Source organism: Tursiops truncatus, chromosome 2 (genome assembly GCF_011762595.2).
Source record: "Tursiops truncatus isolate mTurTru1 chromosome 2, mTurTru1.mat.Y, whole genome shotgun sequence".
Taxonomy (NCBI): domain Eukaryota; kingdom Metazoa; phylum Chordata; class Mammalia; order Artiodactyla; family Delphinidae; genus Tursiops; species Tursiops truncatus.
The window spans coordinates 151,291,019-151,318,173 of NC_047035.1; the positions used below are offsets into that span (position 1 = coordinate 151,291,019).

General features: G+C 44.8%; 1 protein-coding gene across 3 annotated transcripts in view; it reads right to left on the bottom strand.

Annotated features, from left to right (window-relative positions):
- Positions 1-27,155, bottom strand: part of IL2RA (interleukin 2 receptor subunit alpha) — a 48,506-nt gene that overhangs the window by 15,607 nt on the left and 5,744 nt on the right. For all 3 annotated transcript variants that reach the window (XM_004313501.4, XM_073801514.1, XM_019933223.3), the window contains exons 2-3: positions 2,913-3,095; positions 1,195-1,308 (exon numbers count right to left, since the gene is read on the bottom strand). In XM_004313501.4, the coding sequence (XP_004313549.1) occupies positions 1,195-1,308; positions 2,913-3,095 (297 nt within the window). The remainder of the gene's footprint in view (positions 1-1,194; positions 1,309-2,912; positions 3,096-27,155) is intronic.

The window sequence follows — 27,155 nt, forward strand, 5'->3', positions numbered from 1 at the left end:
CGGAAGCCTCGTTCCAGCACAAAGTCAGAGTGAAGAGGGCTGGAAACAGCATGTTGCAGAGTAGTCCTTGGATTAGTCATTGGGTTTTAGTTTTTTTAATTAATAGAAGCTGAAAATAAATTCAGACTAGTTTAAATAATCAGTAGCAAGATCCCTGTTCTAATTCAGGAGACCCAAGGCCTTATTTCAGTCCTATTACGTGAGTTTAGCCAAGTCTTTAAATGTCTCTGTGTCTCAATTTATTCAGTGAATTGAAGTAATATTTCCTGCTCCCCGACTCACTGGCTTCTGAGGTTCAAATGAGATTATATACAATGTTGTAAAGTTCTTCGTAAGGTTATAAAATTAGCATTGGACCATGGGGTCTTGTAAGGTCAGCTGGTCCCCCACAAGGCTCAGGTTTTCCTAATGGACTCTCTTTCTTCCTGATGTTATGGCTTGACTTCAACATTTTTTTTTTTTTTTTTTTGAGGTACGCGGGGCCTCTCACTGTTGTGGCCTCTCCCGTTGCAGAGCAACGGACTGGGGCTCCGGACACGCAGGCTCAGTGGCCATGGCTCACGGGCCCAGCCGCTCCGCAGCATGTGGGATCTTCCCGGACCGGGGCACGAACCCGCGTCCCCTGCATCGGCAGGTGGACTCTCAACCCCTGTGCCACCAGGGAAGCCCCAACGTTATTAATTTTGGGAAGTTGGGGCGGCAACTCACTAGGCCACAGCCTATTAGCTAGGAGGTGTTTGTCCGCAGCTTCCAGAGGCACCAGTGTGGCACCGCCCACTTCACCACCCTGTCCTGTAAGGAACGTCTGGAAGTAAATTGCTTTGCTTGGAGTTCACTGCCTTGTACTTAAGGGGAAAACACAGCATCTCTTTGAGGGCAGGGGTGACCGTCTACTCAGGTTTGTACTGTCTGGCCGCAGTGCCTGGCACAGTTTGTCCCCAAACATGCTTTTTGAATTGAATTGAAATGAAGTGAATTGAATTGAGTTCTATTTGGCCAGTTCCCAAACCCGGAGGCAACCCAGAGCCCAGGTTGGCTGCTGTAAGAGTGGCTTGAAATGCTGAGCAAACAGCCTGCAAACACTACACAATAGTTCTCGTCCACATGACATCCTTAGGAAAGAGGACAGCAGGACAGATCCTCCTCCTCTGGGGCACACATCCTGTACCTGCAAGAGAATGGGTCCCCTCTTACCTGGAAGGTTAGCTTGGCCTGTGGGCTGCATTTGGCTCTGCATTTCTGTGGTCGTTTCTTCATTCTGTTCTTTGAGTCCAGGAGTAACTTGTTTTCCTGGAGTCTTAGGGGAGGCTAGAGCGTATGGATGGAATGAAGAAGATAGCTTCACAAAAGTTTAAAAGAGAACACACTCTTCATGTATTCATTTGCTCAAAAAGAGAGTCTTTCTAGGGTCTGTGATGTGCCAGGCAATATCAGGGGATACTGGGATTATAAAGATGATCCCCACACACCCTGCCCTTGGGGGGCTCTCAGGGGGCCTGTTCCTGGCCAGTGCAGCACTGGCCTGTCAGGCAGGTTTCCTGTACATGATGTCAGTGGCCTACAACGTGTTTCTGAAGGATCTGAGATTTTTCTGGTGGAATTGTTTGTGTCTGTGTGTCTCTCCAAAAGGGACGCCATTCTGGCCATCAACCCCATCAACACTGTACGTGGGGATGAGTGTGGTAGCGAGAGGAGCTATTAATTCAACAGCCCGCCCACTCCTCTGTTTCCCAAGGCAGTTCATTTAAAAGTTAGAGAGAGCCCCTCCTAAAGCAATGACAATGGTGCAGCCACTATGGAGAACAGTACCGATGTCCTTAAAGAACTAAAAATAGAGCTACCATATGATGCAGCAACCCCACTCCTGGGTATATATCCAGAAAAGACGAAAACTCTAATTCAAAAAGATACATACACCCCAATGTTCATAGCAGCACTATTCACAATAGCCAAGACATGGAAGCAACATGTCACCAACAGATGAATGGATAAAGAAGATGTAGTGTGTGTGTGTGTGTGTGTGTGTGTGTGTGTGTGTGTGTGTGTGTGTATAGTGGAATACTACTCATTCATAAAAAAGAATGAAATAATGCCATTTGCAGCAACATGGATGGATCTACAGATTATCATACTAAGTGAAATAAGTCAGTCAGAGAAAGACAAATATCCTATGATATCTTTTATGTGTGGAATCTAATCAACAGTGCTAATAAACTTATTTACAAGACAGAAACAGACTCACAGACATAGAAAACAAACTTATGGTTACCAAAGGGAAAAAGTGTGGGAGGGATATATTAGGAGTATGGGATTAACAGATACACACTACTACATATAAAATAGGTGAATAACAAGACTTTACTGTAAAGCACAGGGAACTATATTCAATACCTTGTAATAATCTATAATGGAAAAACATCTGAAAAAGTGTGTGTGTATACACAAAACGGAATCACTTTACTGTACACCTGAGACTAACACAACATTGTAAATCAACTATACTTCAATTTAAAAATTGTGATAAAATGTGCATAACATAAAATGTACCATTTTTAAGTGTACAGTTCAGTGGCATGAGCTACATTCACATCACTGTGAACTAGAATTATTTTTAGTTGTTTAGTAATTATTAGTGTAATGTCTGTCCTCCCTCGCTCCCCCCGAAGTATAGGTTCCTTGAGGGCTGGGTCTGTCATATCCCCAAGTATCTGGAACAGGCCTTGGAACTAGGAGACACTCATTCAATATCTGTTCAGTGAATGACTATTCTGGGAACCACCAACATTAGTTTCCACGTAGATGGGGCGGCCCGTTTTTGTCTGTAGGGCCGTGCGAATAATAGTTGAAGCGCTGTCTCCCTCTTTGCTCCAGTTTTTCTCCTTCCCTCCGGGGTTACAAATGGAAACACTTACAGGTGCTGTCGCAGTGGCATCTGTTTTCCCAGGCAGAGTGGCTGGAGTTTCCTGTGCAGCGCATGAAGGGAGACCTTCTGCGGAAGCCTTTCTTGCAGTCGCAGTTTATCATGGTGCCCACCTCATACCTGAGGACCTTGAACATGGCGTTTCTGAGACTCGGTGGGTCTTCAAGACAAGCATCTGCCAAGACAAAAAGGCGCCTTAGGAGTCCAGGAGCTTCCAAACATGGGCATATGATCGAATCACACGTTCCTTCGCTCGATTTAAGGGGTTTTGTATGTACCCCGCCGTTTCCTGGAGAGAAACTAAGGCTGTTGAAGTTTCTTTAGAAACATTCATATCAGAGATGGTTCAGAATTTAACTTCAGCCAAGTTCACCTCCAAACTACAGTGTCTTTCAAACGAAATGAATAGAAACGAATGAGATTTTATTCTGAATATGCCTCCTGCTGAGCAAGTATAGAATGAGGGGGCACAAGGGACATGAGCAAAGGGAGGGACGAACCACATTGATTTAATTGAGGGATGAGATGTGTCTGTGAGAAATACTTTGAAGGAAATAAAGATTGTCCGACTTTCTGTAATTAATGATTCTGTAAGGTTGTTTATTTTTGAAGAAATATTTGTAAAGTGCTTCACTCAATGTCTGGTGAGTAGGAAATGTGTGTTTCTCACCCACCTACCCACCTCTAAGTTTACCAAATTCCTTCTCACACCACGAAGACCTGACCCTTCCTCGCCCCCCACAATAGTCACTGGCTTCCCACTAAAGACACTTGAATAGTTGAACACCCAACTATTATGGGAGGAAAAGGTGCTGGTCTCATCAGAGCAATGATTCCATTGTATATCTCGCGACAAATTCTCCTGCTTCAAGAGATGAGATTTTTCAGGAAAAAGTCACAGGCTGGATAAAGGAAGCGGACAGGAAGGACCACAGGAAACAGAAAAAAGGGAGGCAGCCAGGGCTCCCACATCTGGCCTTGCCACCCAGCAAACGGGCACAGGGTCCGGGCAGGTTGCTGCACTCGCTGCTGGCAGAGGACCATCTGCCGATCGTCTGTTAATCACTCAGGGTGGAGTGGAGCTTCTCTGAGCCCTCACAGTCCGCCCAGCATCTTGTCATCGTGGAGACCACCCCCAGCCAAGATGCGGGACCCTCCTGACACCCTTAAGAAGGTGAGGTGAGGGGCTTCCCTAGTGGCGCAGTGCTTGAGAGTCCGCCTGCTGATGCAGGGGTCATGGGTTCGTACCCCTGTTTGGGAAGATCCCACATGCCACGTAGCGGCTGGGCCCGTGAGCCATGGCTGCTGAGCCTGCGTGTCCGGAGCCTGTGCTCCGCAATGGGAGAGGCCACAACAGTGAGAGTCCCGTGTAACGCAAAAAAAAAAAAAAAAAAAAAAAGAAGGTGAGGTGAACCTGGACAGCTTGTCCCACCTCTAACCAAGAAGGGACTACACAAAAGCAGTTTGAATAGCTCACTGGGCCAGCAGTTGTAGAGGAACATGTAAAATAATGTAAATTCCAGGAATTATAATAATCATAAGGCAAGAAACACAGCATGGTGGAAAGAGGAGAAGGATAGGTTTCTAAATTGTAGTTCTTCCAGCTTACTAGGTATACAGCTTTATTGTTTTTACGTATCTAAGACTTGGCTTCCTTTTTTGTAAAATGGGTATAATAATTATTTTACTGATTTCTTTTAAATATTACATGAAATAACATATTAAGGTAACTTGCAGAGCACCTGGCACATAATAGGCATAGAATAGATGCTAGTCAGTTGCAAACTATCATATATAGAATGGATAAACAACAAGATCCTACTGTATGACACAGGGAACTATATTCAATATCCTGTGATAAACCATACTGGAAAAGAACATGAAAAAGAATGTATATATGTATGTATAACTGAATCACTTTGCTGTACAGCAGCAATGATCACAACACTGTCAATCAACTGTACTTCAATAAAATTAATTTAAAAAGAAGAAGAAAAAAAGAATAGGTACTAGTTCCGCTCCCTTTTTTTCCTGTCCAGAAAAAGAAAATGTCCAGATAGAGACTCGGCTGAGTTTTACCTTAACCCTTAACTCCTGCAAAAGTTCATCTCTCCCTACAGCCCATGTCATCAGTACCATTCGCTGGCACTTATCATACGTCAATACCAACCAACAATTTAAGTATCGGAAGGTAAATCTGTTGCTAAAACAAGATGTGTGTAATAATCAGAAAAGCCAAATGAAGGAACGAGGCAAGGATGTTCCCTGTTACCACTGTTTTTCAGCGTCATATTGGAAGTCCTAGCTAATACAGTTAGAAAAGAAAAGGAAACAAAAGGTATCCAGATTGGGATGGAAGAAACAAAACTGTCTTTGTTTGTAGAAGACAGTTATCTATGTAGAAAATCTGAAAGAATAGACCAAAAATAAAACCTCATACTAATAAGTGATTACAGCAGGGTTACAAGATACAAAGCTAATATACAAAAGTCAACCACTTTGCTAAATACCAGCAATGACCAAGAGGAAATTGAAATTAGAAGCACAATACCATTTACATTAGCACCCAAAAAAGGAAGTACTTGGGTGTAAGTAAAAAATATATATATATATATATATGTACAAGATCTACATGAGGAAAAACTATAAAACTCTGATGAAATAAATCAATGAAGAGCTAGATAAATGGAGAGATATTCCATGTTCATGGATAGGAAGATTCAATATTGTCAGTATGTTAGTTCTTCCCAACTTGATCTATAGATTGAAGGCAATCCCAATAAAACGCCCAGCAACTTAATTGGTGGATGACAACAAACTGAATCTAAGTTTATATGAAGAGACAAAAGACTCAGAATAGCTAACACAATATTGACTGAAAGGAGCAAAGTTGGAGGACATACTACCTGACTTCAAGACTTACTATAAAGTTACATTAATCAAGACAGCGTGGTATTGGTGAAAGGACAGACAGATAGATCAGTGGAACAGAATAGAGGGTCCAGAAATAGACCAACTGATCTTTGACAAAGGGGCAAAGGCAATACAGTGGAGCAAAGATAGTCTTTTCAACAAATGGTGCTAGAACAACTGGACATTCCACATGCAAAAATAAAATCTAAACACACATCTTATGTCCCTCACAAAAAGTAACTCAAAATGGATCACAGACCTAAAAGTAAAACATGAAACTATAAAACTCCTTGAAGATAATATAGGAGAAAATCTAGTTGACCTTGGGTTTGGTGACAACTTTTTAGATGCAACACCAAAGGCACGGTCCATGAAGAAAAGAATTGAGAATCTGGACCTCATTAAAATAAAAAAATTTCCAGAGATTGGCACAACATTGTAAATAAACTATACTTCAGTAAAAAAAAAATAAAAGAAAACAAACCAAAAAAAAGGAGTAGGGTGTTTGTTTTTGTGTTATTTTCTTGTTACCATCTGCTTTAAAAAAAATAAATTCTGATTTAACGGAAAAAAAAATTTCTGCTCTTAAGAGACACTGTCACGAGAATGGAAAGACAAGCCACAGACTGGGAGAAAATATTTATATGATAAAGGGCTGGTATCCAAAATATACAAAGAACTCTTAAAACTCAACAGTAAGAACCCTGATTGAAAAAAATGGGCCAAAGTCCTGAACAGACACCTCACCAAAGAAGATATACAGATGGCAAATAAGTATATGAAAAGATGTTCCACATCATGTCATCAGGGAAATGCAAATTAAAACAACAATAAGATGCCACTGCACATCTTTAGAATGACCAAAATTCAGAACACCTAATGCTGGTGAGGATGTGGTGCAACAGAATCCCTCATACATTGTGGATGGGAAAGCAAAATGGTACAGACACTTTGGAAGACAGTTTTGGCACTTTCTGACAAAACTAAACATACTCTTAATGTACCATCCCGCCATCATGCTTCGTGGTATTTACCCAAAGGAGTTGAAAAGCTGAGTCCACAGAAAAACCTGCACACGGATGTTTCTAGCAGCTTTATTAATAATTGTCAAAATTTGGAAGTAATCTTAGATGTCCCTCAGTAAATGAGTGGATAAATAAACTGTGGTACATTCGGACAATGGGATGTTACCCAATGCTAAAAAGAAATGAATTCTCAAGCCATGAAAAGACATAGAGGAAACTTTAATGCATATTACTAAGTGAAAGAAGACAATCTTAAAAGGCTATACACTGTATGAGTCCAACTATATGACATTCTAGAAAAGGAAAAACTATGAAGGTCGTAAAAAGAATTGGTAGGTTGCCAGGGAGTAGGGAGGAGGAAGGGATGAATATGTGTAGCACAGAGGATTTTTAGGGCAGTGAAATTACTCTGTAGGACACCATAATGATGGATACCTATTAGTCCAAACCCACAGAATATACAACACCAAGAGTGAACCCTAATGTAAACTATGGACTTTAGGCAACGATGATGCATCAGTGTAGGTTTATCAATGGTGACAAACGTACAATCTGGTGGGGGATGTTGATAATGTGACAATGGGGGAGGCTGTGCATGTGTGATGTCAGGAGTATATGGGAAATCTCTGTACCTTCTGCTCAATTTTACTGTGAACCTAAAGCTGTTCTAAAAAGTAAAGCCTATTAAAAAAGAACAACTTACAAGCACACAATGGACATTCCCTGAGCTAGATAAAATAATTGAAGGGGAAAAGAAAAACAGCCCATGAGGACTTCTGCTTCCGACCATGACAAAATTTATCTTCCTGCTGAAAGCAACTTTAAAAAACAGACAAAATATGTGAACAAGAGTTTGCAGGCATTTAGCAACGGGCAGTGCAGCACAGCATTATTTGAGAGGAAGGAAGCACATGAAGTGAGCCCACCATTGCCATGGCTTTCCTCCTGGGGCACTTTCCTGCCAGGTAGCACCAAAGTGGAGCCAGCAGAGTGGTGGCCTCACTGACCTGAAGGGGGAAAAAATCAGAGCCCTAGGCTGCTGGCATGGGTGGAATTTGTGGGATGGGGCTCTAGAGAGGAGGGGGGCAGAAGTGTGTGTGAGGATACTCTTCGGGTTTTTAATCCAGCAGCTGGGCTGAATATGAACAGGGCAGAACCCTGTGACTTAGAACCAACTCCCTGCTGTGGAGACTGAGAGAAGAATAGTTATACCGAATTTTATTTACAAAAACAGGCATCTGTTGCCTGTTGCCAGTTGTGGCTATATTTATATCAGAGAGTAGATTTCAAAGTAAGAAACATTAGTCACAGATGACTTGGTTGGTTCCATGAAATTACTGAGAAATCTCCAAAATAACTATGAGAACTTATCAAATTTAGCGATCTCAATATACAAAAATCACTTGTGGTTATACTGTGAGCAACCAATTAGAAAATTAAAAATTTTAAAACAATCCCATTTACAATAGTATGAAAAGACATAACATACTCAGGAATAAATTTACTGAAAACTCACAAGGCCTTTAAACTGAAAGTTCTGAAACACTGCTAACATAAAGAATTATATAACTGGAGAAATGCACAATATTTATGGATTGGGAGTTTCTTTTTTTTTTTAAAGATGTCAACTTATCTTAAATTGATCAATAAACTTAATGCAATTACAATAAAAAAAATCCAACACACTGTTTGGCAGAAATTTGGCAAGACACAGACCTAGAATTTTAAGACAATCTTAAAATGATGTACAAATTTGGAGGATTCACATCATCTGATATCAAGACTTTCTATAAAGCTTCAGTGACCAAGACAGTACATATTGATAAAAGATAGACAAATAGAATAATGGAACAGAGTAGAAAATCCAGAAATAGACTGACATAGGTATATTCAGGTGATTTTTTGCAAACACACCATGGCAATTCAATGAGGGAAGGGAAAATCTCAACAAATGCTTCTGGAACAAGTGATAATTGTATAGGGAAAAAAGAACTTTACTCCACATACAAAAATTAATTTTATTGCATATTTAAACATAAAATATCCATCCATACACCAAATCCATACATTATAGATGTAAACATAAAAGATAAAACTATTACGTTTCTAAAAGAACATAAAGGCAAATAGCTTTGCAAGCTAGGGATAGGCAAAGATTTCCTAGGGAAGACACAAAAAGCACTAACCATAAAATAATAGTAAATTTAAAACTTCTGCTCTTCCTAAGGCATTAAGAACATGAAGAAATGAATGCTACAGGTAGACTGGGAGAAAAATCTTTGCAACACATATATCTGACAAAAAGACTTGTGTCCACATTATACAAAGAACTACAAATCACTACTAAAAGTCAAACAACCCAATAAGTAAATGGGCAAAGACTTGAATGGTCACTTCTCCAAAGAAGATATCTGATTATCAATAAGCACTTGACAATGTGCTGAAGACATCATTAGATATCAAGAAAAAGCAAATTGGAAACCACCATGAAATAGTCCATTAGAATGGGTAAAATGGATAAAAGACTGACAACACCAAATATTGGCAAGGAGCTACTGGAACTCACTTCCATTACTGTTGGGAGTGTAAAATGATGCCAAAACTCAAAGTTTTTAAAATGAAGTTAAATATATACCTGCCCTATGATCCAGCCGTTCCACTCCTTGGTATCTATCTAGGAGGAGTGAAAGCACATATCTACAAAAAGACTTAAGCAAAACATTTATAGTAGCTTTGAATAATCTCAAAAACATTATGTTGAACAAAAGAAGACAGACACAAAATACAAACACTGTTTGATTCCATTTATATGAAGTTTACGAAAAGACAAAACTAGTATGCAGAAAGAAGTCAAAGTAGTGGTTGCTTGTGGTGGGTGGGGATTGACTGGAAGGAGACAGTAGGGGGATGGAAACATGAGTGTACATCTTTGCCCTGCTGACAAATTGAAATTATAATGGACTTGTCACAGTTCAAGTCAGGGGGCCATTGAGGACCCGGTCTCAGACATGTCCCTGCACCACTGAGAACTTGAATTTTCTCTGAACTGCATCAAACTTAAGGACACCACCAGCCATTTTCAAAACAATATCAGCCAGCAGCTGCAACCTTATGGTCTCAAGGTCTCCCCTTGAAATTATGCAACCATTTCAGACCCCAACCAATTCTTACTCAATAAGCACCCTTACTGCTTGCCAGCTCCAATTATAATTCTTGATAGACAACTCATGTCACTAACTGTAACCTTGTGGGGGTTTGCCTTTATAAGTGTCCCCTATTTTGTAGCTGGGGAAACAATTCAAGGTCTTCTTGAATCTGTGTCACTGGGGCATTCCTAACAAACCCCAAATAACACCTTTTTATTTCAATCAGGTCTCCGTTTCTGAAATTTTGGTTAACAGCCCAGACTCGTCAAATTGTACACTTCAGATCTGTGCATTTCACCACATGTAATTTTACTTCAAAAAAATCATTAAGAAGTATATTGAGCAATTCTCGTGATTATCCACTAGCACAAATAATCAAGGATTGACCTCAGCCGCATTTGGAATCTGACGACTCAACCACAAACCAAGAGAGTTTCTAAACACAGAAATTTGAAACGAAAGCAGACAGATTGCCTTCGGGGCAACTTTGTGTCCTTAAAAACTATTTACATGATGATGTGCTTTTCTAAATTAGGCCATGGGAATTTCCAGGATCATCATAAATTAGCCTGAGCATCTGAGGTGGTCATGCGGGGACAAGAGAAATTTCCAGAACTTCTTAACTCCCACAGACTTGCCTTTTATAAAAGCATCTTTCCTGGAATCTAGAAGCACTGAAACTTCCCTGGTCTATAGCTAAGAACTAGTAAAGAACTTGACTATAACCCTTTTCCCTGGAACCACGTGAAGAGTGTTCCAAGTATCACCTTAAGAAAGTGTGTGTGTTGGGGGCAGGGGAGTGTGCAGGAAAGGTAGACCTGGGGTGCCGGCGGTGTTTCTTTTAACAGGAATAAATCTGGGATTTTTAAAAGCCCTTCTCAGGGCGGTGTCGTAAAAGAAACAGCTGTACAACATCTTAAAGAAAAGGATGAAAACACTTTATCTCTCCTGAAATCTTGCAGAGGAACATTGAAGGGCAGTTCTGTTTATGTGACTCAGCAAAATGTCTTTACAGCCTCCTTCCCCATATTATCACTTACAAATTTTCACACAGCATGGCAGCTGCCTCATTCTCTAGTTTTACTCCAAAAGCTCTAAAATTTCTCGAAATTCAGCAAACAGGGGCTGTTTCTGCCTTTACTCTTGCACCCACCTTTCCAGATCTATTTCTTGCTTCCACCAGAGGCTCTGACTTTCTAACAGAAATTATTCTCTGCTCTCAGCTCTGGCCCATTCTCCCAGCTCAGGAGGCAAATGCAGAATTTTTTTTGGAAGGTGGGAAGGGAAATGTTTTCTCTCTGTCATTTTTAAGTATTGGTGCATTTCCAGATTGGATGTCATTTTCTCTTCTGAGAGCTTTGAAAGTGTGTGCTGCCTGAAGATTGGAGGAAAAAATTAAGACTACTAGCCTCGTGTTGGGACTTGGGGTGAATGCTCAGAGCTGGGACACTGGGGCCCCTGGAGGGGTCCTACCATGGGCTCCGAGGAACATTGCTGTGGTCTTGCCTCCTACCTTTTATATAGGCAGAGGGGAAAGAGAGCCAGTAATTATCATTCATCCTGAAAAATCCCAAGGGATTTTCCCGAAGGCCTTGCATTGAGAGTTAAACTGAGCTCTTCTGATGTTGAAAGTGTTTCACATCTTATTTCAAATTTTTGCTAAGAATGGTACCTGGAAAGACACAGGCAGGACCCCATATGTCCCACCCCCTGCGCCCACCCAGCCTCCATCCCTGTCCCTGAAACACTGTCCCAGGTGCATCCTCCCTTGGGATATTTGTGGGCTTGTTGCCTCCAGGAATTCCCGGCTCAACTGAAATGCAGGAATCCATTGCTGCCTTTGACTTCTTCAGCCGACATTAGCGACAGTAATTGAGAGCCACCTTGCTCTGGGCTGTGTCACCGCACAGGTCTGGGAGGAAGGTGGCTGAGGGTGACGGACCCTGGGACACGCTTCGTCTTTTTTTCTGTGTTGTTTTGCCTTTTGTTTTCCCTCCACTGAATTGCTAGAGGCTCACCTCCTCCATCTCACCACGCCCATGCTAGGGAGGGAAAGATTAGGCATTCGTAGGTTACACAGCAACAGATTTAGGGATTCAGACCAGCTTTTGTGTCTCCCAGGCGTCTGCTCTCTCCTTTCCGCCACTGTTCCCAGAAGGACAGTCGTACAGCTTCTACTGCTTGGGTTTCCAATAAAAGATGAGAAACTTGGTGAAACGAGGCACTCCCTTCTCTTCCTCTAAGTGGCCTGTCACTCACTAAGAGAGACAAGAGATGCAGACCAGGGCTTCCTGATTGGATCTGGAATGCTGACACCCTTTCTCTCATTTAGCATATGACCTCAACTCCACTCCCCTAAATAAAGCTACCCCTTGGTGTCTTGCTGTTTTGTTTTTAGAAGGGAACAGAACTAAGGTAAATTTTGTGCTTATATATTTTTGTGTTCCTCGAGTTAACCAGAAATATCAACACCTGGAAGGCAGTCGGTCCTTTGAGCTGGGAAGTTGGTTTCCTACAGCTGGTAGGACTCTCTGCTTCACTTGTTCACAGCAGAGCTTCTCAAACTTTAATGTGTGCACACGTGGCTTGGGGGGCTTGTTAAATGCACATCTGGGCACAGTGGGGTGAGTGTGGAGGCTGAAACTATTTCTCTCGAGCGCCCCAATGCTGCAGGGGCTGTAGCCGCACTCAGCACCCAGCAGTGGCTGCCCCGTCTTCCCCCCTCTTCTGCCCCCTCCGGAGGGCCCGCCTCCCCAAGGGGACCGAGAGCGGGGCCCTCAGGCGGGGCTGAATCTGCTTACAGAACACTTCGTTCCCAGGCAAAGCATCTAAAAGGGTGCAGTGAGAGCTCCCCTGGCTGGAGGAAAGGTGGGTGGGTGAAAATGGCTGTGGGCAAGGTGATTTTTTAAAAAAATTCTTTTCTGATGTTGTTCAAAATGAGAGAGCACTCATCTGGCCCTTGTGGCCTGTGTAACGTGAAAGATAAGGAAAAGGAAGGGGCTTCAAAAGGATGTGGACAGGGTCTGAGATAAGATTCTTTGCTCTGTGGATGAATCAAGGTCAAGTTTTGTTTACCCGTACAGCCCAGCCAGCACTGAGTGCATGGCTTCATCTTTGTGTCCTTCTGCTTGGCCGTCTATACAATAGGGATCGGGGATGAACATTAGAATAACTCACTAAGCACAGAAACTTCTAGATGATGATTTACTAAGCTTTATGCAAGGGACATAGGAGTCCATCAAGAGTTTGGGGCACTGGATAAAGAAATTGTGTCGTTCTTGACCTAAAGACATTCATCTTCTGTGTCAGATCTGAGAAGAAGCCCAAGATATACCTAATGTCAAAGACAGTCTCCAAATTCCTTGGGAAATCCACCCAGCAGTCTGAGCCTTATAGAAAGCGGGTGTTTTGGGTTCAAAATAAAATATTATAGGACATGTTGACTATTCCTCTCAATAGGATCCCAGGATCTGAGAGCTGGGAGAAACCCCAAAGATGATTTAGGTTAATCTCCCCTTTTGTTGATAAGGAAACAGGCCGAGTGCCGTTCCTCCAATTGTGGCAAACCTGGGAGTAGAACGGAGCCCTGACTCCCAGTTCAGTGCTTTCTCATCGTTATCTTCAGGAACGAGTATGCTTCTCACCCTGCTATGGAAGGTTCTCTCTAGCTAGGAGTTAGAGCTATGTCTAAAGTATCTGGGTTACTGGGAAGTGTTTGTGAGATGTTGTGGTTTAATTCAGATCATTATCTTTGAAGTCAGAGAGCTCACGTCCTCCATTTGGGGCAATTTATGTAATAGTAACTCACATCTGAGCCCTGCCTGTGTGCTGCTCACTTGTAGAGATCACCTTCCATGCTCACTACAACCCTCAAAGGGACATATTGTCACCCCACTCTGTACAGCAGGAGATTGAGTTTCAGAGAGATTCAGTCAATCGCCCAGGTCACACAGCTCAAGGTAATGGGATCAGAATCACAAGAAAGCCCACTATTGCTGCCCTTATGTCTACCTTTAAAAAAAAATCTCACTTTTACTTCCAGGAAATTCTTTCAAATAGCAAACATAAATGTCTCAGGAAGAAGCAAGGAAGAAGAGATCAGAGTGTGGAGAAAAGGTTTGCATGGACCTCAGGTCGCCGTAAGAGCTCAGAGGGCTATGCAGTTGGTTTCTCTGTAGGAGTGAGATTCAAAATGTTGAACAAGCAGGGTAGCAGGGTCAGGAACCAAGGATGCCAATGAGGATGAAGCCGAGGGTCCTGGAGCCCTGTCTGCCACACGGTAACCCTTCAGTGCCGATATGTGGGAGGAGCCAGGGGAATGAGTAGGGAGGGTCATTTGACAGGTTCAAAGCAGCAGGTGTTTACCAACAAGCTTGGAAGTATTTCAAATTTTAACAACCAGTATGACGAAGGCAGTGATTCTCAAAACTTTTGGTATCAGGACCCCTTTATACTCTCAAAAATTACTGAGGACCCCCCCGCAAAGCTTTTGTTTTTGTGGGTTATGTCCATCATTGTTTGCCATATTAGAAATTAAAACTGAGAAAGTTTGAGTACATGTTTATTAATTCTTTTTTTTTTACATCTTTATTGGAGTATAACTGCTTTACAATGGTGTGTTAGTTTCTGCTTTATAACAAAGTGAATCAGTTATACATATACATATGTTCCCATATCTCTTCCCTCTTGTGTCTCCGTCCCTCCCACCCTCCCTATCCCACCCCTCTAGGTGGTCACAAAGCACTGAGCTGATCTCCCTGTGCTATGCGGCTGCTTCCCACTAGCTATCTACCTTACGTTTGGTAGTGTATATATGTCCATGCCACTCTCTCGCTTTGTCACAGCTTACCCTTCCCCCTCCCCATATCCTCAAGTCCATTCTCTAGTAGGTCTGCGTCTTTATTCCTGTCTTACCCCTAGGTTCTTCATGACATTTTTTTTCTTAAATTCCATATATATGTGTTAGCATACGGTATTTGTTTTTCTCTTTCTGACTTACTTCACTCTGTATGACAGACTCTAGGTCCATCCACCTCATTACAAATAGCTCAATTTCTATTAATTCATTTTTAAGTAACAGTAACAAGCCCTCACACATATGAACTAATCTGATCCTGACAAGTGTACTATGAAGTGGACATTATCATGATTACTGCCATTTTACAAATGAGACATCAAGGCACAACGAGGTTTGGAGAATTGCCTGAGGTCACCCAGCGAGGTCGCCCAGCTAGAGGACCCACAGGGATGGAGCTGGAGGCTCATCTAGGCTTCCGAGCCGTGGTCTTGACAGGATGCTGTGCTGCCTCTTCTAAATTCCTACCTCTAGCCCTGAGCTCTAGTCTAGACAGAATGCCTTCCACCTTTCCTTCTGGCCATCCTCTGGTACTTCAACTCTGTTCAAAACTTCTAGGTGAAGATACTATTTCTTCTTCTACTTAACATTGCCATTGGGGTTTTAGTCAATTCAATCAGATGAAAGAATGTAGGGGCATAAAAACTGGAAAGAAAAGAAATAAAGCTATCTCTGCTTGCAGATTATACGGTAGTGCATCTAGTAAACCCAAGAGAATCAATGGTGGGAGTAATAAAATAATGAAATAATTTTAAAAGAGAGCAATCAAGAGTGATACTAAAGAAGTGTGGCATGGGGTGGGTAGGGAAGAAACACTTTTTTTTACAGGATAATGCCAGCTAAGGAATGCAGAAAGATGGATCACAAGGGAATTGTGTGCAGAAAGGTGGATCTCAAGGGAATTATGTGCAGAAAGATGGATCGTAAGAGAATTACGTGCAGAAAGGGAATTAGGTTGAGTGAAAAAAGCCAGTTTCAAAGGTTACATATTGTGTGATTCCATTTATTTTGCAGTCTTAAAAATGACAAAATTATAGAGATGGAGAGCAGCTTAGTGTCTGCCAGGGATTAGGGAGGAAGGAGGCGTGTGGCTGTGGCCATGATAGGGCAGCGGGAAGGATCCTTGTGAAGAGAACTGCTGTGTATCTTGGCTCTGGTGATGGTCACATGAATCTACACATGTGGGACAGTTGTGTAGAACCAAAGACACACATGCACGGATGAGAGCATATAAAATTGGTGAGATCTGAGTAAGACTGATGGATTGTAGCAAGGTCAATTTCCTGGTTGTGATATCATGCTATAATTTGGAGGTAAACTGAATGAAGGCTATATTGGATCTCTCGATATTATTATTTACAACTGCATGTGAGTCTATAATTATCTCAAAATAAAAAGTTAAAAACATAGATTTACAATAGCTGGTCCAAGATCAAGCAGAACTAGAATTTGAACCCAGCTCATTCTAAACTCCACAGCCCAACATCTTAACCATTACAGTACAGAGCTTCAATACATAGTTATCAAAATCTACATAATCTTTTACCCATGCATCCTATATCTGGAAATGTATCCTGAGAAAATCACAAAATAAAAACTTTATACATAAAAAAAAGTTAAAAACAAACACACACGAACAATCCTCTGTTCCTCTTCTTGTCCTTGTTTCTCTTGGTGACCCTGACATTCCTGTGATGTGACACTTCAGCATCTCCCTTAAATTCCACTTTCCTTTGCCGTCAGGTCCAAACCCTTCTCAAGAGTCCTTGCTTAGACCTCTGCGGGAGCCTCGCCCACGCCCCCTCTCTTCTGTAACGTTCACCACTCTCCTGCAGCCCTCCCAGCTGCAGACCCGCCAGAGCAGTAGCATCTTATCATTTCCCTCCACCTCCCGTGTCTCCCCGCCTCCGATATGTCTTTTAAAATATCGTCAAGCCAAGCATCCTAGGGTCCCAGAGCACAGAGCTGATGCGCTAGTGTCACGGTAAATGCCTGCAGGTGAGGTATTCTCTGCCTCCGTGATTCACCGCTGGGTACCACAACTGCCCCTCCCTCTTTTTCCTTTAATCTGGGAAGTGAGTTTGTCAAACACTGGACTCCCTCCTGTCGGGATTGACAGCATTTCCTTGCTTTGCTTTGGGGACTGAGTCTGCCGATCAAATAGCAGATGGCAGATTCCTCAGAGCCATTAAGGAGCTTGTGACCATAGGAGCTTCTTAGATACTCCAGGTCACTGCCTTTGCCACGCTGATTGGTTTTCTGGGCCTCCTGGCGTGGTGCCCCTGATGAGGGGGTGGAATCCTTCCTGGCCTGTGAGCCAGGTAAGGAGGAAGGCTGCTCCTGGCTGTACCTCGTATGAAGGGTGAACAGGGTTCACCTGGCAGGTTCGGCAGAATATGTCACCCTGGCAGGGGGAATGCCAGGTTCAGGGGACTATAAGTGGAATGTTTGCTGGAGTGTGAATGGCAAGGGTGTGAATGACAGAAATGTATCTGTGGAAATAATGTAAGTGAAAGGACCTTGATATCTGTAAAATGTCCCACAAGTCTTGATTGTTGCTATTATTATCTCTCGAGCAGTGTTGTTTTTAGGACCAAATGATAAAATATGTAAGGTTCCTTCGTGAGTTGGAAAAAAAATTATCTAAAATGTTAATTACTTAAAGCTTGATTGTGTCAGAGCAAGGAAATGGAGTTTCTTTTGACGTCATCTTCTAAGGACTATTTATGAGAATTCTGCATTCGTTTCCTTCCTCTCACCTATATTCACAATGGCCTTCACATCTAATAAGACATGGTCAACTTCCTGATCACTGCTGACTAGCTCCCCATGGTTTAATTTGAAAACTTCCAGTCATTTCTGGTTGTTGTTGGCTGTCCATGTCACCTACTATTTATTTAAACTGTTTCTTCAACGTGGGCAGCCGTAGGCACTGAAAGAATGCTTGAGTGTATTGGCAATTGCGTCGATATTATGGTCTATTAATCAGTTAATTCAGACACATATCCATCTTTGTTTAGCATAAATGCTGAGGGGAACGTGGCAGACCCAAGTTTGTTTGTGCTCAGGGCTGGGGGGATGGGTTAAGGCAATTTAATGGCATCAAACAAAAGGTGTCTGATTCCCTGGGTAAGAATAAGAGGGGAGGCTGTGTACTCTGAAGGGGAAGATCTCAGTGCAGCTGGGCTCATTCTGCAGTAATTAGCATCCTTCATCTGTGAGTTCTGTGTGTGTCTGACCCACAGTTTCTGAGACCCGGCTGGGCCTCCCAGGCCAAAGAGTCAGAATTTCCACTACCCAAGAATGAGTGACTCATGGGGTAAGATCCTTCTGGAGAACATCTTCTTCCTTAATCAACACTTATTACCAAGAAAAAAGAAGGTGGGGGAGATGGGTGGGAATCCAGTTATTTTCTCTTTCCCTTGGAAGGGAAAAAAGGAGACTGAGAACCGACAATATTCCTCCCAGAAGCTGTCCCTGAATCAAAGCTCTCGTGTTTCGGGGTCTCACATGCTTCTGTGAATGAAATTTTGGGGGTGGTTGTGTTTTGCCCCTGGGAGCCTAGCTGATAACAAACTTCTGTACTTGAAAGGGTTAACCACAAGTTTACTGCAGAATGTCAACCTGATGAAAATTAAAGGTTGTCAGATAAGAAAAACAAGGGGGATAGAAATAGACCCGTGTTTTTTCTCTGAAATTGAAAAGCAGTTTTCCTTCAAATCTTTGAAACCCATTTCTTGGGACGAAATAATGTTTTTCGTAGAAATGTGCTACGTTGGTGAATCCCACCCACTGTCCCACCCATTCGGGTCTCTAACAGCAGCTGGCCACGCTGACATGGACCCTAAGTGTGGCAGGCACCCCAAATCCACATGTACAGAGCCTGGGGGGACCCGGGTCAGGTGTTGCCAGCAGGAACCCACACCTGCCGCCTCCACTCCACCTCCCGGGGATGCCCGCCATCCCCCTAACTCTGGGACACTCTTCTTCACGCCTCAAGAATCACACTCAGTTTTAAACAAGACACACGTGTGTGCTGTTTGGATTCAATGTTTGAGGCCCCCTTGCCCCCCCAAATCCGTATGCCGAATCCTTACTGTCCAGCGTGATGGTGTTAGAAGGTGGGGCCTTGAGGTGAGATGAGGCCATGAGGGTGGAGCCTCAGGGGTGAGTTTGTGCCCCTGTAGGAGTCATGAGAGAGCCGGCATCCTCTCTGCTTCCAGCCATGTGGGGACACAACGGCCCTCCCCCAAACCCCACCACGCAAGCCCCCTGATCCCAGCCTCCAGGAATAAGTGAGGAATGAAGTTCTGTTGTTCTGAGCCCCCCAGGCTTTGGTATTCTGTTAGAGCAGCCTGCACAGACATCACCGTGCGTTTTGGATGGGGATCAGACCCTTGCGTGGAGAATGTCAATCCAGACATGGACATGGAGGCCACAGACTGCCCGGAGGGGAAGGTGCTGATTTAGGTTCTGGGGTTCTCGGTGCTTTGGGAGCAGCCCTGATCTGCTTGTCCACTGTGACTCGCTTAAGTCGGGTTCAGGGTAGACAAACAGCAGCCTGAACGTATTTCCCAAATCTGCATGTCGGCAGGCGCTGCCCCATAAACAGAAGAAGGATGAGGATGTGTCAGAGTGGGCGCATGATGGGGTGGGTGACACAGGGTCGGGAGGAGGTTATGTTAGGATCGTCGATTAAATGAGACCCAAAGCCCTCCCGGTACTCCAGGGACTGGCCTCAGAGAAGCAGCCTCAACTGAAAGGCTTTTGATGAATTCAGTCTGTGGACTCAGCCTGGGCTGTCCTCCCTTGGCCGGCACTGAAGGAAACGGGCTCCGTGTTCCCCAGAGCGCCCTTTAAAGGCGCCTTCCCTAAATTCTTAGGTAGCACCGAAATCCGGCCCTCTGCCCAGTGCCGTAGGTGGGTGCTGTTCCTTTCAACAGACACCTCAGGCTTGACGACCACAGATGATGGTCCTGCAAGGGGCATTTGTGTCGGGCTTCTTATAGAATTTAAACCCCAGGTGGCAGCGCTTTCCCAGGGCATGGGAACTTAAGACCTGTTACCGTGATTCACTGGGAATTGCTTTGTGCTGAAAAGGACAGATGGGACTCGCCAAGGATGTGGTAATTGTAGCGTGAACTAGATAGACTTCCTTCCGTAGTGTGAACTGATACCTTCAGTCCTGCTTACAAATGGACCGGATGCAGGTAGGGGAGCTTGCCGGCCGCTGGGGGGCTGAATAGCTCGGTCAGCACAGGGCTGAAGGGATGACTTTTCACTCCGCTATAGGGTGTTTATTAAGCCGTAGAATGTCGGGACAGAAAGGGGCTTAGAGACCCTCCCTATCCATCTCCTCGCATGCTTAGACAGTGCCCACTCTGTCCAAGGTGTGTGAGACATTGCACACCGGGCACTGATCGGGGTACATATATGGACCTCTCTGGTCCTCACAGCCCCCTATGAAGTGGGCTGTTAGGAATATTCATGACAATTAATACAATGATTATTATATAGTACATTATTATAATTAAAATATTAAATGTATAATTGATATACAAAGTACTACAGTATGATTAATATAGTTATAAATAAGAAACATTTAAATATGATTAATTATTACATAGTCATTCTTACTGGCTCTGTGTCATACACGATGGCGGTGAGGCCCCGACAGGGTCAGTGACCTTCGCGGAGTCGCACAGCTGGTCGGTGTGAGGCCAGCGTTTGGATCCGCAGCCTCACAGATGGAGGTGCTCGTGACCCCGTTCGCCCACAGTTTCCTCCCTGTGTCTCAGCTGCATCCTGTTCATGTGGCCACCGTATGCTCTGACCGTCCCCCGCCCCGTCCCACATGTGTCCCGCATGGTGGGAAGGCCATTGTGGGCATCTTGGGGTGGGGTGGGTGCTGGAGCTTGAAGAGCAGATGCTGGGTGCTAACGTGCAGAGATCGTTCGGGCTGGACTCTACAGGGACTGGGGCTTCATAGGGAGTGCCAGCCAAGGGAAAGGAATAAGGATTTTGCCCAGGGTTCCTGGGCAGCTGGGTGGATAGTAGTGTCTTTCACTAAAATGGGAAATAGAGGAGGAAGACCAGGCCTGGGGCCACAGCTCTGGCTGTACTGAGTTTGAGAAGTCTGTGAGACAGCCCTGTGGAGAGGTGCTCTGGGCCTTGGCTGTGCAGATTGGAAGCCCAGCAAGCCATGTTTACTGAGCACCTACTATATCCTGGTTACTGTAGGCAGGCCGCCGCGTCCCACTTTATACCCACAGCAACTGAAGCCCATGGAGGTTAGAAGAACCTGCCCATGACCAGCTCCCCACTAGGTCACTCAGCGCCCTCCGGGGCTGCACCCCCTCCCCCTGTCCCGTCTGCCGTCATACGCACGGATGCCAGAGCCAACGCTCTAAAGCCCAGACTGCATCCTTCCCTTGCCCACGCCGCTCTGTGGTACCCATTCCTCCCAGGATACAGTCGAAGCCCCTGTACTTGGCAAGGCTCCATGACATAGCTCACAGCCCAGCCTCAACAGCCTCCACCTCTGCCCCCCGCCTGAGCTCTCCAGCCTGGTGGACTATGCTCTGTCTTTTGTCGTTAACCTTGCTCACGACTTCGCTTCCACCTTCTCTACTTCTGCTTGTCCTGCAGGCCTCCCTTGCTGTCACATTTCTCTGGGAAGCCTCCTGGACCTGTCTCTTTGGTTTTGGGCATTCCGCTGCACTCCCAAGCTACCCGCCATTTCTTTACACAGTGCTTGCCACACCGTGTCCATCAGATGCCTCCACCCTGCTGGAGCCTGCAGAGAATGGTACCCAGCGATTGTTTTAAAGGAAAGGAGAGTCACACAAGTCCAAACCAGGATCTGAATCCAAGCCTGCAGAATCTCAAATTCATGAGCCCTTTCTGCTCTCCCAAGGTGCTTTCCAGTTGGGAAGAATTCCAAATAGGCCGACGAGACGCGGAAGATTATAAGAGGCGAGGATGCCCCTAGGCTTTGAAATCATAGGCGAGGAAGCTACGGTTGCAGAATAGGAGACCTGCGGGCTGGGGTGCCTGGAGCTGGGGGGCCTGATGTGCAGAAGACATGCAGATGGTCCAGGTCAGAAAGAATATGGGATGCCAGGCAGAGGAAGTGTGCCCCACAGGGAGCGGGGAATGATTTGAGCTCTTTGATCTGGGGAAAGGCATCACGAAAGTTGTTTTCAGGAGAATTAATTTGGGGATGGATCAAAGAGTGACTTAAAATGAGACCTGGAAGGCTTACCTAAGAAGCCCAGGGGAGTTAATGAGACCTGTCGACTGTATGCTTCCTTTGTACAGGGATGGAGCCGGTAGCCCGCCTCCATCACTTTCTTGGGCACGGGAATGACTGCTTCACAACTTCAGTCTCCTCATCTGTAAAATGGGAATGATCATGGTGGTACCTGACTCACAGGGTCATTGTGAGGCTTCTGTGAGGTAACAGGTGCAGCGCACACACTTACTCTCCCAGGAGGAGGAGGGCGGGAGGCTGAGGTGTCCTGACAGCTCTGCTCGCAGACCCTCTGCACAAGCCCACTGCAAATTCAGGCTAGAGGAGTGAGGTTAACGAAGCCCTGGGAAGAGGGAAAGTGAAACTTGATGGCCAGTGAAAGGCGTTGAAAGCCAAAAGTGAGATAAACAACGACCCGTTTGCACATCAGAGCCGAAATGCTCACCCTTTGCGGTACCCGTGCTCTCCTGGGTGTCAGCAGGGTGTCAGCGGAAACTGCCCTTTTATTTTTAAAAGGTTTTGGGGTTTGTAATTTTTTTTGTAGTTGTTTGTTTTGCTTTCCACTTAAAATAAGGAGTTTTCTCTTCACAAAGATCCTTTTATTCTAAATCAGGCTCTGAACAGAGGTGTCACTACCACAGGGACCGGAAACGGATACCACATTCAGCTGGGTGTGCAGGCTCTGGCGGGTTTCATCAGCCGGGGACGCCGTGACAGCCCCAGCCGCAGCCAGGAAAGATGCCAGATGCACAGCCTCCCCCGAAACTCCCGGGAAACTCACAGAGCCCCGAGGCAGGAAGAAGCTGACGTCAACTCAGCCTTCGGGGATTTCAAGCAAAACTCTTAGAAATGATTCCTCTGCCCTTTATTTGTTATCACGATCTTTCTCTGAGGAGATGAGCCAATTTGCTCCAAGGACCTCATTTCATGAAACTATGTATATGTAGTTATACACACACACACATATATATACACATATTATATACACGTGTGTGTATATATATATACACACATGTACATATATACACATAGTATATATATGTATGTGTATACATACACAAACATGTATACATATAAACACATACTATATATATATATATGTTTTAAAGAAACACTGTTGCTTTGCTTTTAAGTATATAAGGTAACCGGACTGACTAGGTTCCCTTCATCTCTTCCTTGGAGAGGAAGGTCCTTCCTGGGCGTTTAGAATTGGGGAGTGGTTCACACTCCGCTGAGGACATGCCATCGGTCAGCACTGTGTATAAATGGTACTTCTGCAATACCTGGGGGCTGTGGGAGCCATTAGTTTCTTCTTCAAGGAATGTAACTACTCCCACCTGAAATGTTCCCACTTTCTTGGTCAGGGACTTTCTCGAGCAAAAGAAAGCTTCTGCACATCCTCTATGTTGTTATAAATTCAAAATCTGTGGTGTTTGATTTTAATAACTTCAGTAATTGATAATGACCAAGTAATGCTCTCAGCCCTCCTTTCTGTCCCAGATGTTAGTGTAAAGGTGAGGCAGTTCTTGATTCAGTAGGTACGGGTAGGGCTTCCCTGGTGGCGCAGTGGTTGAGAATCTGCCTGCCAATGCAGGGGACACGGGTTCGAGCCCTGGTCTGGGAAGATCCCACGTGCCGCGGAGCAACTAAGCCCGCGCGCCACAGCTACTGAGCCTGCGCGTCTGGAGCCTGTGCGCTGCAGCAAGAGAGGCCGCGATAGTGAGAGGCCCGCGCACCGCGATGAAGAGTGGCCCCCGCTCGTCGCAACTAGAGAAAGCCCTCGCACAGAAACGAAGACCCAACACAGCCGAAAATAAATAAATAAATAAATAAAGAGGTACGGGGACTCGTATAAGAACAAACATTTGTCTGTGTGTTCCATTCACTCTTTCTTTGTATTTGCATTTTAGATCTCAGCTTGTGTTGGCATTATCTGTGCGATATATTTCTCTCCTGCTGGATGGTGTGTTCCTGGCGGCAAGGACTGGGTTACATTCATCTCCTAACCCTGTATCTGACACATAGTAGTTGCTCAATAAATATTTGCCGAATGAATGAATCAACAAAGGAATGAAGCAGTGCCTGAAGGTGATGCCACAGGCGAGACTGTCCCCCTCCACCCTCCTGTGTCCCTCCTCCACCTGTCACACCCATCCTGTCTGTCTACCTTGGCAGCAGTGTTTTCACTCTGAAAAACTTCACAGCAGAGAAGATTCCCACCATCATGCCTCAGAGGCACACCTGTCCTCACCTTTGTTTTCTTATTGCTGAGGATACAAAAAGCAGCAAGACTTCTGAAGGAGGTATCTATTTTGGGCCCAAACAGAAAAGAGTGGGTGATTCTGTGGGCAGAGATTCCTGAACGTGGTGGGGTTGACTCATGCCCGGAGGTGCTCAGAATTTCCTCTGTTTCGTGGGCGTCTGGGGCAGACGTGGCTCGACTCGAGTGCTTTCTTTCAAGCACAGTCAAATGCAGGAAAGACACTCCTAGCTGCTGTTTGGGGTGTAGAAGGAGGGGGAGAGTGGGATTCAGAGAACTTAAGTCTGCAGGGGCTCTGTGTGCCTGAAGAGGTCACCTCCTAGAGGAGATGGAGGGATCGCTGCTGGGCATCTGGGGTCGGAGTCTGTAGGAACAGGCTCGTTCACTTACGCACAACCAAAGCAGCAGCGGGACCTCTTCAGAGCGGACTCTCTTCCACTTTTAAAAAAGTGAAATTAAACTTGTTTACTAACGTGGGTTCAGGAGAATCATCAAGAACGAGGGCTCTGCACCACTCCAGCCTGGTTCACATCCTCGCTCCCCACCCCGGTTGTGTTCCATGGGCTAACTTACTCACTTCTGTGAGCCTCAGTTTACCAGGTGCAAAATGGGGGTGAGAGCAAGGCCGACCTGATTTTCAGGATTATTGGAAGGAACACTACATTTTCACATAATGCCTGTAAGAGAGCATGTAGGCTGTGAATATTAGCTCTTGTTATTATCATTCGTGTTTAAAATGTTTCTTGGGGAGTTCCCTGGTGGTCCAGTGGTTAGGACTCGGTGCCTTCGCTGCCGTGGCCCTGGGTTCAGTCCCGGGTCGGGGAACGAAGGTTCCACAAGCCACGCGGCATAGCCAAAAAAAAAAAAAAAGTTTCCTGCAACAAGGCTGAAGGCAAATAAGCCTCAAAGGAAAAAGTGGGTACTGGGATCAGGGTTTGTGCCAGGCCTGCCCCAGATAGCCGTCTGTTCTCCAGTTCACAGCTTCGCCCACCACTCAGCTTTCTCTCTCAAGAGGGCCTCCTGAAGACCAGCGGGCTTTCCACGCTCTTTCTTTTAAAGGAACCAATCGCCTTCTTAGCACTTACTTTTTATTCTTTAGAAACCTGCTTCTCTTTCTTCTTCTTTTGGGAAAAATTATTTAACTGTTCCTAGCCTCCTGATGCCAGCCTGGCCTTTCACTGCATCCAGAATGATTGGAAAAGGGGGGAAAGCAACCCAGGAAGCAGGTCTGACTAGTCTGACCCAGGCTATTCACCTTACTTGGTCCCTTGTGAGCTTCTGGTCACCCCCCACCCATGGCATCCACACTTAGGTGCCTTAGTGTTTCTGCTGCCTGAAATCCTCCTGGGTACCTGACGCTGGGTTCAGAGTGCAGGCACCGTGGCTGATGGAAAGCCGCATGGCCAGGGTGGGTGGGGGCAAAGTGTCACGTGGGCGGTCAGGATGGAGGTCCCAGAGCTCTGGCCTTGTGGTGTGTCGTTGGCCAGGCCTAGGTCGGGGCACAATTCGGATGTAGGGGAATAAGACCCTGGACTTCTTGACTGTTACCCAGAGGTGTCATGTGGTCCTGGTCATGCTGATTCAGTGACCCATTGTGGGAATGAAGTCTACCAGACCCCAACAAGGTGTGTAGACACTAGAGGATCAACATGAGAGGAGAACACAGGTGCTTCTTGTCGGAGCAAAGGTACTAGTTTTTATCAGATCATCATTAGCCATTTGAGCCTCATCTTGCATGCAGCCAACACAAAATATGAAAGAGTTCGTTCGGGTTTTTCCGTACCATCTTACGGAAAACCCCAAACAAACATTTTGGCCAACCCAATATTTGAAATATGCGTCATTTGTTTTGTTGCTCTCATTAACACCTCAATTTTCAGTTGTTACTCAAGGAGCATGAACCACGTATACAACTGTAGCAACATCATTAGGAAACACCACCCTCCAGCCTCTTCTGACATTCACAAGCACAAGCTTAGAGCCACCTTCTCCAAGAAGCCTTTCTGAACGCTCCGCGAAGCACCTTACCCTGCTTTGGTCGCTGTGGCATGTGTCAACTTTGCTGCATACCACTTTGTAATATTTGATCTTGTGTCTTTCCCAGACTGGTTTTCCCATTTTACTTGCAGGTTCTGTGTGGGGTGGACACAGCACACATTTCTTCTCTCCTGTGACAGCCTTGCTACTCAAAATGGGGTTAGGGCATTAGCAACATGGGCCTCACAGGGAGCCTGAACCAGAATCTCAGCCCCCATCCCTGACATCCTGAGTTAGAATCTGCCTCACAACAGGCCTCTAGGTGATCTATAATAGATTAAACTTTGGGAAATACTGTGCTAGGGCACCTATTCCTAGTGAATAGAAATAAAACAATGGAATTGGACCAACCATGGAATCATTATTCTGTGGATTTCAATCCTAACCGCATCTTGAATCATCTGAGGAGCTTAAAAATAATGTTATCCTTATGTCCGATTCTCATCCCCAGAGAGTCTGACCTAATTGGTCTTAATTGGTCTTGGGTGAGGCTTGGGCATCATTTGTTAAAGTTTCCCAGACGCACACTTAATGTGCAGTTCATGCTAGGAACCACTGCTCTAAATACATTTCCCAGTTGGACTTGTGTTTTCTCCCTGATGGAGGCAAATCCCAGAGTAACCTCCAAACAAGTCAAACAGCCAAAAACTTCCTGAGTAATCTTAGAGTGGAAAATACCTAGAGATGATTCTATTATTGTTTTCCCCTAAATGGGTGGCTTATTTGAAAGCCTGAGAGGGGGAGGGA